Source organism: Scardinius erythrophthalmus, assembly GCF_964197995.2.
Source record: "Scardinius erythrophthalmus genome assembly, chromosome: 4".
NCBI lineage: Eukaryota > Metazoa > Chordata > Actinopteri > Cypriniformes > Leuciscidae > Scardinius > Scardinius erythrophthalmus.
Window position 1 is genome coordinate 6,204,464 of NC_138224.1, and position 13,525 is coordinate 6,217,988.

At 40.2% G+C, this 13,525-nt stretch overlaps 1 protein-coding gene across 2 annotated transcripts in view; it reads right to left on the bottom strand.

Moving 5' to 3' along the window:
• The window catches only part of scube1 (signal peptide, CUB domain, EGF-like 1), a 65,956-nt gene that overhangs the window by 26,394 nt on the left and 26,037 nt on the right, over positions 1-13,525 (bottom strand). The window contains exons 5-7 of one of the 2 annotated variants that reach the window (XM_081364203.1): positions 8,503-8,628; positions 6,975-7,091; positions 880-969 (exon numbers count right to left, since the gene is read on the bottom strand). In XM_081364203.1, the coding sequence (XP_081220329.1) occupies positions 880-969; positions 6,975-7,091; positions 8,503-8,628 (333 nt within the window). The remainder of the gene's footprint in view (positions 1-879; positions 970-6,974; positions 7,092-8,502; positions 8,629-13,525) is intronic. The other variant, XM_081364204.1, reaches the window with a different exon arrangement.

Consider the following 13,525-nt stretch of genomic DNA (forward strand, 5'->3'; position numbering starts at 1 on the left):
TCCATTTTGGTATGCAACACCCATTTTCTCATGACCAGTAAATTCCCATTTGACAAAATCAAACCCTACATTTTTCTCATTGAATCTTGTTCAATTGGAAACAACGTTATATTACGAAAGTAAAACAGGTTTGGCATTTCATGTTGACTTTAAAAGAGGGGGAGCATTGAAAATAAAAACATTTCTAATGGTGAGAAAATTTACAGACACTACGTTTATGGAGAACAGATGACAGAAGATAAATGTGGGCAGATGATAAATGCAGATATTTAATTTTTAAGAACACATACTATTAATAGAGCGTAAAAATGATGTCAGGCATCTTCAGCGGTGGTTCACCACAGCCCACAGCCTCCTATGATGTGGAAACGCTCTGGACCAACTCTCATGTCATTCTTCCTCCATAAAATTATCTGCCCATTATTTGTTCAGTATTCAGCCCACAAATGTTCCTCCAGTTCAACTAATCACTGTCTAAAATTACAACTAAAGTTGAAGTCATACAGTGAAATGTTCGACTGGAAAAGCGGGGATTGGTTTATCATCCAGTGTAGAGAAATCCAGTGTTGTTTTTGTTTCCGTCTTTGGAAATGGGAGTGGATGGAAGCGGTCAGTTGTTAGTTGTGTTGTTTTTGTCAAAGAGAAGAGGCGGCGGTGTTGAAGACAGTTTAAAAAGAGTGCAAAAGGAACCTTGTCATGTTTGAAGGGACATTTCTCTAATTTGTAGGAGGGTCAGACACAGAAATATCGAACGAGTGACCTCAGGGGGAAGGGCAAAGGAAAGGAAAGCAACTCAAACAAACTAAAGGACAGAAAGAAACGAGGGGGTAGAAGCACAAGCGCCATGGCAACACATAGAAAGAGGAAGAAAAGAGTTACCCATAAGTAGACGACGTTTCACCCGCTTGTCCACATCAGCTACTGACGTGGTATTGAATTCAGAGCTCTCAATTGCAGCCTCATCTTTCTCTAAAACACAAGTGACAGGGGACAAACAGGGAGGAGTAGGTTAATGTGCAGCCCAATGTCCATCGCCCGCACAGACAGCCCCGCAACAGGCCGACCCGCCTCTGGCGACACGTGGACGCCTGGACGCGGGCTGCCTGACCACCTTGGCGTTTGAGCCCAAACCAAAGCCAAGAGGCGTAAAGCCATGAAGAAGCGCAAATAACCCTGTTAGAGTGTTAATCACATGAACAAACAGATAAATAAAAGAATATCAAGATCTCCCGAAACGAACATGGGGACGTGGGAGGAGCTTAACAAAAGGGGGACAGGGATTGGACGGGAGGGGCAGAGATTGACAATAAGACGCTGTTTCCGTTGTAGTTCGTCTTCCATATCAAACAGCCACTTGTTTACCACAGTAACAGAGAGGACGAGCAGTGGAGGAGGGAGAGAGAGAGAGAGAGAGAGAGACAAGGGATACAGAGAAAGAAGAAGGGGAAGGATGGATACAAGTCAAAAGACAAACTGCATGATAATGAGATGATGACAAAACAGGACACAAAAAAAAAAAACACTCCGTGACAAAGATTGAGCTGAAAGGAGGATGACAAGAGAAGGATGGAAGTCTCATGGTGGGGTCCATGAGAGGAAGGTGGGACATGCCGAGAGGTGGATGAATGACAGAGTCTGGGGCAGCGCTGGTTGCCTGTTTGTCTATGGAACACATTACAACTGGCTTGGACAGTCGAGTAAATGCAGAAAACCACTTTCCGAGCGTAGGGAATTGCCAGGCGAGTGTTGTGAGGAGGGTAATGGCTTCTGAGCATGCAGATACAAGCACAGAATTGGTGTTAGAGAGGAAGGGGCAGGGTTCTGGGACAAAAGGAGCCAATCCTGAATGGGTGGAGGGCCAATCAGGGTGTGGATGCTTGCCTTAAAGGGACAGTTCACCTAAAAATTACAGCTCTGTCATCATTTGCTCAACCTCAAGGCATTTGTGTTCAGATATGGTGTCAGAATGCCATATTTGATGATGTGCCATATTTTAATGTACAAAAGTAAAAATTTAGACTGGCAACTAATTTTATGGTGCTTGTTTGTCATTTTTGGAGCTTGACTGCATTTATCCCCATTTACTTTCATTGTGTGGAATAAAAAATCAGCATGAACATTCTTCATAACATCTCCTTTTGTGTTACACACAAGAAAGATATACAGGTTTTGAATGACATGAGGCTAAGTAAATGATTTTTTATATTTGGGTGAACACTCCCTTTAACATCAGGCACTGAAAGTATGTTTGTCCTCCCCTCTTTAGTCACTGGAGGACACTAGAAAAACATTGAATGAGCGTGTTTACGTAAATCTGTCTATTTCTGTGTTTCTGATTTGCATGTATACAGACTTGGCTCTGACTGGCCTCTTTTAGAGGACTCCACCAATCAGAGGTTGGAGTGAGTGCGATGTCACAGAGAAATTAAATAAATAAATAAGCAAAGGAGAAAATAATCAATAATCCACTACCTCTAATGTGACTACGGTAACCATAAAAAGCACAGGGGTTACTATTAATGTTTTTAACCAATTAAGAAGGAAAAACATTGAAAAAGAACAATATTTCACACGGACAAAATCATGCAGGCGAATGACAGCTCGTGCGTTAGTGTGAGAGGACAGGAAGTGAGCTGATAAGAGTAAAAGAAGAAAGCGATAGTGCAGGGCAACAGGAAAACATGCAACTGGCATGAGGAGGAGAGAAGGACGCTCTAAATGAAAAAAGAGTGACAGATGAGAGTGGAGAGGAGGCCAGTTAGGCATTGTTTAGTGACTCTTTTTATTCAGGGTTGCAGACAGGGTTGGTTCATGCTTGTTGTGGGGGACAAGAACGAGAAGATGCCATTGGCTGGCTGATTTCAGAGAGGTCAGGCAGGGGGCGGGACTGGTGTACAGATTGGCTGGTCAGAGGGGATGTTGTTTTCTGATTGGTGGGGGCTCTCCCGTTGATCAGGCTGCAATTGAGAGGTGTGTTTAACCCGTTTTACCCTTTCTTTCTTGCATTCGTTAGTAGATTTGCTTATAAACCACTTTATTCCAGTCAGAATCACTCTTTAAATTGCAGACAAGACAGGCAATCAGTAACTTTCACCAGAGAAGCAGGAGGAAGAGCAGGGACACGCCACACACAGGAGCGAAAGGGGGATCCTAAAGGAGCGCTAAACACAGTGAAAGACCAGACCCACACAGCACAGCTAGACACACAGACCACAGCGAGGGTCCAGAGAGACAGACAGAGAGAAGAGGAAGAAAGGAGGAGGGAGACAGGGATGAGGTGGGAGCAGTCTCTACACTCCTCGTCTGGTCCCCGCGGCCGCTTGGTGTCGCTCCGTGGAGGCTGGAAAGGAAGAGTTGATTGAGTTTGACGGGATAGAGTTTGGCTCCGGGCTCTAAGCTGCCAGAGAGAGGCGAACCAATCCAGTGTACGGCAATCAGCAGGTACAACAAAACAAACTTTTGCGTTTATGTTTCTGTGGTCAGGGCAAATGTGCATGTACTGTGTCAGTTGACAGTGTAACGCAAAACATGATCGGTCAGGACACAATCATACAAAATAAAGCTGCTTAACAGTTTCATATTCATTTAAATGATGGTATATGAAACTATTTAAAGGGATAGTTCGCCAAAAAATCAATATTGTGTCATCATTTACTCACACTCTTGTCATTTCTTAATGACATTCTTCAGAAAAGAAGAAATGACTTTCTTCAGAAAACTAAAGAAGATATATTTTTTATATAAGTCTATTTTCTTCTCATACAATAAAAGCCAATGGGGTCTAAAACAAAAACATTCTTCAAGATATCTTATAGGTTTGTAATGACATGATGGTAAGTAAAGGAGAACTTAATTTTGGGGTGAACTACCCCTATAAATGTGTACTTCATTAAAACATTTTGCACAAAATCTACAGTAGCATAAGAAAAAATTGTTTCAACTGAAAGATTTCAGTTCATCTTATGTAGTTGTACATTAAAGACAAAACAGTAGAATAATAAAAAGTTTCTGTTTTCTACACAAAGTGGGTCACCTCATGAGCACCGCCATTTTGAGATCACATAACAAGCTGAAAAGTACTTATTTTACCTTGGTAAACTACCTGTTATTGGACATTTTAGATTGCAAACAAATCAACCATGTATGACTATAAATTAAAACCTTTTGCATCCATGCCACGACTCCAAAACGACTTACAGATTGGCACAACATTAGAAAATTAGAAAAATTAGAAAATAGGCACAATATGTAAGATTTTTGCATTAAAATATCCGAAAACCACTAGCACAGTGTTACATATTTTGTTAACTTGTGTAAATACATTATCACAAATGTTTCCAACGATGTTTAAATCCAGAGAAATTCGTAAGTTTAACCAGAGTCATGTCCGCGTTATCCCCGGTTTCTGCTTTTACTGCCGTAGAAAACATGGAAACACAGTGATTCTCATGAATAAATGCTGAAGTAGTTACTGTAGCGTCTACTCGTCTAGCACGCCACTCTGTTGTTGTTTCGCACAGTCGATTATTCATTATCATTTGCAGCAGGTTCTGTCGCCAAAGAAAACTCCAATAAACGTAAACGTACAGGTGAATCAAATGACCCAAGAAGAGTTTGGGACAAGAGGAGAAATAAAAACAAGGATCAGTATCGGCGTGGCATTTCCTAGATGGAGAGAGCTTCGCGATAAATTTCGACTGGACAGAGACGCTGACCTTTCATGTGTTTTATTAGGTGAGCAACTGTTTGGATAACTTTTACCAACAGAAAACAACGGCAGTGGAGGTGAAGACGACAACTCCCGTCATTCCACGCTACTTCACTTTCCCGTCATTGTACTTTACTACAGCATCATTAAGCTACGCCTTTGTTATTTGTTTTGAATATGCGACCTCTAGCGGCAAAAATTACATACCATGCCTTTAAATATACATCTGACGTCACTACAGCCACTGGAATTTCTTGGCCTGGGTGTGAGGATCTGATTGGCCACACCGCAGTGCGGTAAAACTCATGTAACATGGAGTGTAAATGTGTTTCCTGTGCGCTTCACATGACTGATGACCCTTCACTGGCTCACAAGCCCATGTGAGCCCACTAAACCCACCTGCCAACTACAAAGTCTCTATCCCCACATTTACAACGTTTCAGTCCCAGTTCATGTGCATACACCCTGTCTGGAAGGTTTTATGCTTACGCACACCCTGAGTAATGATACCAACGGATCTAAATGTTAAATTTAGGGTATATGTACTCTCGTAACTGAAAGAAACTTTATATCGGCTAATGCTGTGGTAGCTGGCCTTCAGTTGGAGGAGTTTGAGGAGACAGCAAAGACTCTTGAGAGCCAAATGACATTAAAAAAAAAGATGCTCTTTGGAAGGTTTTCCTTAACTCAAGCACACATGCTGGCATAACAGATTGTAAAAGCCGGTCAAACATTGCAGAGGCCATGAGGTTCACCCTAAGAAAACAAGCATAAAAATGAAACTTACCTGCAGCGGGTCATTTGTCTTCCCGAATTTCAAAAAGAAAGAGTGAGTTGAGAAAGAAAGAAAAACCCTTTTCTTCTTCATTTCTGAAGTATTGCCCCTGGATGCAGCCATACCCGCATGGCGTATAAAGTTTTCCCTTTCGGCAAATATGGCAGAACTCCATGTGCCGACTGGTTGGCTTTTCCACCATTATCAGAATGATGAATGTGTTTTGCACACGGAGAGTTCAGCGATAAAATTTCCATCATCAAGCACATCTTCCCAAACCGACACAAGCACACACATCTCTCTCTCACCCAACCCACCCTTTTCTCTGGCTTATGCACGTTTGCTAGAGCAAGATACATCAGAAGTCTCATTTTCTGCCCTAATAGTCACACAGAGCTGCGTGTGTGTGAGAGAATGAGAGCATGAAAGCCAGAAGAGAAGATGAATGACCAAATCAGCTGTGTCACTCCCCGAGTGTCACAGCTAATGGGCTTTTCCATCATTGAATTAGCCACTAACTGCTAAAGCAAGCACTGGAAATTACCGCCATCCCTGTACCACAAGGATTTAATGCTTTCATGGGCTGAGGTTTGGAGATGAGAAACATGAGTTTTCTTTTCCCGTCGTTATCACTGACGTCAAACCAATAAATGCATTATTGTAGCCCTTAATTGTTTTAGCCAAATATACACTTCTCTTTTCCACATAACGAAAGTGTCTGTCAAGCTACAAAATATGCAAAAAAGTAGGGATGCACAGCTAACAAAATTCTGGCTGATTACACTTCACTTCACTTTCAAATATGGAGCATTAACCCCACACCAAGATCACATCAGATTCATTTGTGAACACAAATGAGATTTGAGACTATTGTGCAAATAGCACTATAGTGCTTTTCTGTTTGTAGCTCAACAGCTTCCAATTATTTTCATTGTATGGAAAAGAGATGTGCAAATCTCCTTTTGTGTTCAACGGAAGACAGAAAGTCATACGGGTTTGGCACAATATGAGGGTGAGTAAATGATGACAGAATTTTCATCTTTGAGGAAACTATCCCTTTAAAGTTTTGCTTCATGAGTGGAGGACGCTACAATTGACACGCGTGCGTCTATAGATCCCTGAACCGCAAGGAAGCAGTTCGTTCCTGGATGCCACATGGGCAGGAGTGTGGGGTGTTCGTCTCTGAGACGTGAGGCCAATCTTTGGGGTTCGCCGTGCCAGAACCCAATGCACTCTCTGACCGCAGTGTACCGGGACCCTCAAAGCGGAAACCGTGATATGGACCATTCAACCGGCCTACAAAAACATCTTCAACAAACATTCTGTCAGACACAGCCCTGCACTTATAACCCTGGCAAAGCTCACTCACCTCGCGCTCATTGTGTAAATACGACAAGGCTGAGGTTTCCATGAAGAATTTTGCTAGAAAAGCTAAACGTATATAAAAGGCCAGGCAGTGTGTGTGTGTGTATGAGAGAGAGTCTGACTTACCAATGCAGGTCTTGCTGTCCGAATGCAGGGCATATTTCTGATGACATCCACACACAGGCCCCACGTCGGTGTCATCGCACGAGTGTTGGCAACCACCATTTCCATAGTTACATGTCACTGGCAACACACAAGAACTGTGAGGAGGGCTAAAAAGAAAAGTGTTCCTCCATGGACACCCCTTTAATCAAGGTACACATACACTGTAAAAAATTATATGATCAATAATTTGTGACAACATATGTTTTACAAACTTTAACTCAAGTTAAGCAATAAGTTCAGCTTATTTAAGTCAGTTTAATGTAATTTAAGTTGAAATGACTTAAACATCCAAATTGATTTTACTTAAAAAAAAGGGGGGGGGGGTTCGCTAAAGAACCCTTCAGCGAACAGTTCTTTTTTATGAACATCATTTAAGAACCTTTTTCCACTATAAAGAACCTTTTGTGTTCTATGGATGTTAAAGGTTCTTTATGGAACCATTAATGCCAAAAAAGAACCGTGTAGTGTAGCAAAATAAATAGGCTTCACATCCGATATCTTTTGTGGATGTCAAAGGCCTTTGGTTGGACAAAGAGACTGTCCAGATATTCCACATCTAATACATTGTACAATACTTGGACGAATAGGAGTTTGAAGGACTTTGGTCCACGATTTTCCCACTAGTATTAAAAATAGAAGAATGACGAATCGTAGATGAAAGTTCTCCAGATGTTCAGGCCAGAGCCACAGCACTATAACTTATAAGTCCTTGACAGATCAGTGGCCAAGGTGGTTTGTTTAAGGAGAGATCAGTATTAGAGGACAGACTAAAATCAATCTGTAAACCTGTTGTTTAGCTTTGATGCCACCAGCCGTTTTTCTTTGAGATGGATATTCAGAAGCCACTTGTGGTCATAAGGAAAAACTAAGGGATTTTTCATACCACTTGAAAAGAATCTAAACAAGTGTTGTTAACTTGAATGAGATCAATACATACATGATGACATTATAATTTGTAGCTACATTAATTATAATTATAATGTGGCCATTTTATATGTACATCAAGTCAAATTTTTTACTGTACTAAAAAGTTTGGGATCCCTTTAGTTTAGGGTCCATTTCTCACTATTAACTAGTTGCTTATTAGCATGCATAATAATAGGATATTGGCTGTTTATTAGTACTTATAAAGCACATAATAATGCCTTGGTCTGCATGATCATATTCTACATCCCTTAAAACTACCTTACTAACTATTAATAAACAGTAATTATTTTTTGTGTATTGAGGCAAAAATCGTAGGTAATAGTTGGTTAATATTGAGAATTGGACCCTAATCTAAAGTGTGACCAAAAGTTTTACACCTGAAGAAATGAGTGGTATTTTTGACAAATGTTTTAAAACGATGTACACTCACATCCAGTCGTGTCGTATATATATTCTGGTTAGGGGTTACATAACTAACGAAGCACATATTAAAATTTTAGGAGTCTGAGAGATAGAGGGAGCAATGATATTAATATTAATATTTTGCTAAGTTGGTACATACATTTGCAGTCACGTTGATTTTCCTCCAGCTCAAATCCTGGACGGCACTCACACGCCACACCACCTTTGGGAGTCTCTCTGCAGATATGGGCACAGCCATGTTCCTTATTCATACAGTTCATCCCATCTAGCAAAAGAAAGACCGAGAGAAAGAGAGAAACCTGAGTTACAGTCATGTAATCTCCCATTACAAACACTCCTCTGGCAGGCTCCTGGAGATGAGCGTGTGATTTTTATGAGTGGTGTAAATTAGTTTAATGTTTCTGCCACAGGACCTTTTTTTCACACAGAGAACAACACTGACACCGGCTGACCCGTGGAAGCGCACACAAAGACTCTCTCCACGGACAACATGCTCAGCAAACATCTACAATCCTATTTTCTTCTGAGATTGCAAAATCTCTCCTCCTGTTTCACCCACAGGAATAATTCACCCACGAATGAAAATTCTGTCATCGTTTACTCACCCTCATATCGTTCTAAACCCGTATGACTTTCTTTCTTTCAGGGAAGACAAAAAGTGAAATTATGAAGTACATATAGATTTTTTCCAATGCAATTATTATTATTATTCAAATTATATGGCTTTGACTGTTCATATGGCGGGCGGCTTAAATGCATCCTAAAAGTATCGTACAAAAGAGATCCATTCAACCTGTGCACTGTATTCCAAATCTTCTGACAGCATATGTCGACTATGTGTGAAAATAGACCATTTAAGTCATTACTCTTATAAACAGGGCAATGTATCATGAATGAACAGTTATAATTTCAATGAGTCGCCTGATCCAGTTCACGAATCAGAATGATTTGGTTCTTCAGTTCAGCTCAAGGCTCAACAATTTAATCATATGTTTTTCTGTCTTTTTAAAGATTGAAAACTCTGATTGAATGTAATTGCAAGGAAATATGAGCAGTATATATATACACACACACACATATTATATGTACTATATTACTAGTATATCTATCTATCTATCTATCTATCTATCTATCTATCTATCTATCTATCTATCTATCTATCTATCTATCTATCTATCTATCTATCTATCTATCTATCTATCTATCTATCTATCTATCTATCTATCTATCTATCTATCTATCTATCTGTATACAAACTATATAAATCTGCGTTTTACAGCAGAAAATCATGCGGGTTTTTGTAACGACATGACATTGCATAAAATGACAGAATGTTCAATTCAGGAAATGACAAATTTCAGTTTGCTCTTTCCTTTTTCTCTGATCTCATAAGTAGAGTATAACGGTTATCTAGCACAGCATCTCTCACCATCCTGAGTGAATCCTCCAAGTTTCCTAAACAAAATGATAACATAAAAGCCCGGAAAAAAAAGAGCCAGACAAGGAATGACAGAAAGGAACTGTTGGACTTCTCTAATGGACATCCTCCTCATCTTCAGGCCAAACAATGAGCAAAGAATGTGTATGTACACAAAAGCAAGTCTCCGTGGAAACATGGCGGGTTCTTGCATCTCTGCCCCCTCTGTAGCCTCTTCAGAAGCGCTAAGTGCTCTCAGGACAGAGCCTAAAGTAGACTGCTTTTCTGTCGGCGTCCCAGAGGACACCTTGATGTGCCTAATTAACGTGGACTCTGGAGAGGTCATCAAACCTTTAAACGACAAAGAGATCTGCCACAGTTCTCACCCAACGGTGTGAGAGTGTGAAGCACTATGGAACATTTTAAACACCATTACTCTAGGTCAGTGATTGGCAGACTAATATAGTGAGAGACTTGATTGGGCTGCACAGGGTTTGATAGGGTTTTAACTGGAAGTGCTGGAGATAAAATAAGACCCTCTGCCCGGCTAAAGTTTTAAATATGCCATACAGCTGTCACAAGAACACAGACAGGAAAGGAAACAAAATATTGACCTCTTTCACCTCAGACTGTCATTCCTCCATTTGTGTACATCCACAGCAGCACTTAGGAAATATGCAAGAGAAAATGGCAATTATGGGAAATTTTAAGTGAGTGCTTGTGAGAGAAAAAGACAGCAGGCTCATGCACATACGTGTGTTTAATATCAGTATACACTCTGTGTGTGCATGCGCTCTGTTACTCATAAACCCACCACTTAAAATAAGTGCTCTAAAACCCCAAATGCAATGTCAAAAGAGAAGCCACCTTTTAAAGTCTAAGGTATAATAATTTATGCACCAATTACAGCACAGCTTAACCCGGCGTTTCTTCTGGCCCGACAAAACGGTCTCATATGTCCATAGATGGAGAGAATAGGATGGAATCTGTCTTTGTAGCTCTGAACGTCAACATAATGTGGATAAATTTGAAATAAAGACCTCTTAAGATGGCCCCCATATCCAACAACTCTTTATAAGGGTGGAAAAGTTTTGTTTTAGCCCAGTGGCTCCGAATATGATTTAGCTTGCTTCTGATGTGTAAAATTGTTCAGCATGTTAACTGTATTCAAGGGGTCAATGTTAATTCAAAATTCCTCGATCTTTAGAAATTAAGAGTTCAGAACATGAGCAACTTGTGCAGAAAAAACAACTGTAAAAACCTACTAAAATTTGTGACTAATATTATTAATTATGAAAATGATTAGAATATGACACCTGTAATAGTCTTGCTAACAGGAAGAGATGTAGCTGTTCTCCAAGGTTACATTAAAATCTTGGCACATTTTGCAAAGTTTGACAAGTCTGTCATTTTATGTAACGAATGAATTTGGGTAAAAACCAGTTAACTATATATGAGTGCATACACAAACACGGCCTCAGGCCTCCTTTTTTCCCATCTCTTGTAAATGCCATTTTAATTGAAATCTGTCAGACTTTCAATCTCTCTCCAAATGCACAATGCTATAGGTACTAAGCCATGAATTTCAATGAGGCTCTTTTTTCACCAGCAACCATTGATGTCCTTCAACTGAAAACAGCCTTTTCCAAAAACCCTCCCCAATCTCTTCTTCAAACACAAGCTTTCTTAACAGCTCGTCACAAGTTCTCTCTCTCTCTCTCTCTCTCTCTCTCTCTCTCTCTCACAAACACACACACACACACACACACACACACACACACACACACACACACACACACACACACACACACACACACACACACACACACACACACACACACACACACACACACACACACACACACACACACACACACACACACACACACACACACACACACTCACACACACACACAAGCTTATTAATTACGGTTAACATTAAAGTGGGCCTTTTTCTGGAACCTTCCCCGGCTAACCCAGTGACCCTTATTGATGTCACTGTGACTGGAGAAAGAGACAGTATCCCGGTGTCTATGTGCGTTTCTATTCTCTCTCTACTTCTGTCTCTCCCTCAACATAAAGGTTTACAAGCTGGTGATCATACACTGAGGCAAACATACACACTTTAGCCTTTACGCCTCTGTTCTGACATAACGCAGCTGTTTTCTTCAGTGAGGAAAGAGTCAGATAGCAAAAGTGGGAGAAAGAGAATCTGCTAAAAAAGAAAAAAAAGAAGAAAAAAAAACACAACAGAGCTGGACATGTATCAGGACACCTCTAATCTTGCACACTTCTACCAACCAGGGATGGACTGGAACAAAAAATACAGCCTATATCATCTGCTCCAGTTCATATCCATCTGTAATACTTTTATAGAGAATTTTTAAATATGTTACATATTATATGTTTTAGCTATACAACATACTACCATATCGATTATATTTTGAATGACTGGTTTTTGAATGAAAGGTATGTTAAGGAGTCAGGTGATCAAAAAGTAAAATCAAGGATTTTATAAATGATTCTTCAATTAATATACAATATTATATGATACACAAACTAAACTGATCCAGTTCACAACCTCAATGCTCCAGTTGCAGCAGATTCTCAGTGAAAAGTGACTTAAATTTGAGTCTGTACACAAAGCTGTATGACTTTAGAAGATGTAGAAATGTACTACATGAGTCATATGGATCATTTTTGATCCTTTTATGGTGCTTTTTCCACTTTTTAGAAGGCATAATGACAGAATAAAAAAAATATGATCCACGCTTTTGGGGTGAGAAGTCCCTTTAAATGAGTCGGCTTCAAAACGTTTGCTTTGTATATTTAAACAAGTTTTGACAGCTGGCCCGCAAGTCAAGGGAAAAGTTCCGGTTCTCCTTATAGCCAGTCCATCCCTCTTCCCAACATGACTCCACCTGCCACAGTCAAACTACATCTTAAACTGTAAGGGAAAAGACATAAAAAAATATATAAAAACAGAGCAAAAGAGGAAACGCAGCAGCTCATGAAGGTTACTTTAGCTGAAAAGCTAATATTTAATCACAGTATTTATAACCAGCGGAAGACGGTGGGCAAGACCTTCAGTGCCCACTTGCTGTCAGCACCTCTGCAGAATATGTGCATGTGTTTGTAAGCGAGTGTGTTTCGTACAGTTCAATCAAAGTTCTTCCACCCTAAAACTGGCCCAGAGAATATTTCGGCCATGAGAGGACTGAAATAGTTTTCCAACATGCAACTCAAAACTCTTTATTTAAAGAGTACTTTATTTAAAGAGTACTAAGTCGTCACTCAACACCATTTTTATGAGAAAAAAACAACAAAAAAAACATCATCTCAACCAACATCTCTAGGACTACAAGCAAAAATACGCACATGCTAATGCCCTTTGACCTCTGCCGTGACCCTGCAGGATTCCACCGTCTAAGCAGGATGTTTGCTGGGGACTCGGGACAGGAGCGGGTGGCCGTGTGTGAGAGTGAAAGGTCTAAGACGCTTTACTTACACTTACATGTGTGTGTGTGCGAGTGTACAGTGGATTCGTTTTGCTCACTTCCTTTCCTCACACAATCCAAATAAACACATTTGCCACCTAATGGTCAATCAGCAGTGTTTATCTTTACTGTTTTTTCTCTCTAAATGCTGTTCACCTTTACAGGACAGAAAGTGAGAGAATAAAAGAAGGTGAAGAGAGATTTTGAAAATGTTGAGTTCGGTAAGATTTTTCAATGTTCTTGAAAGA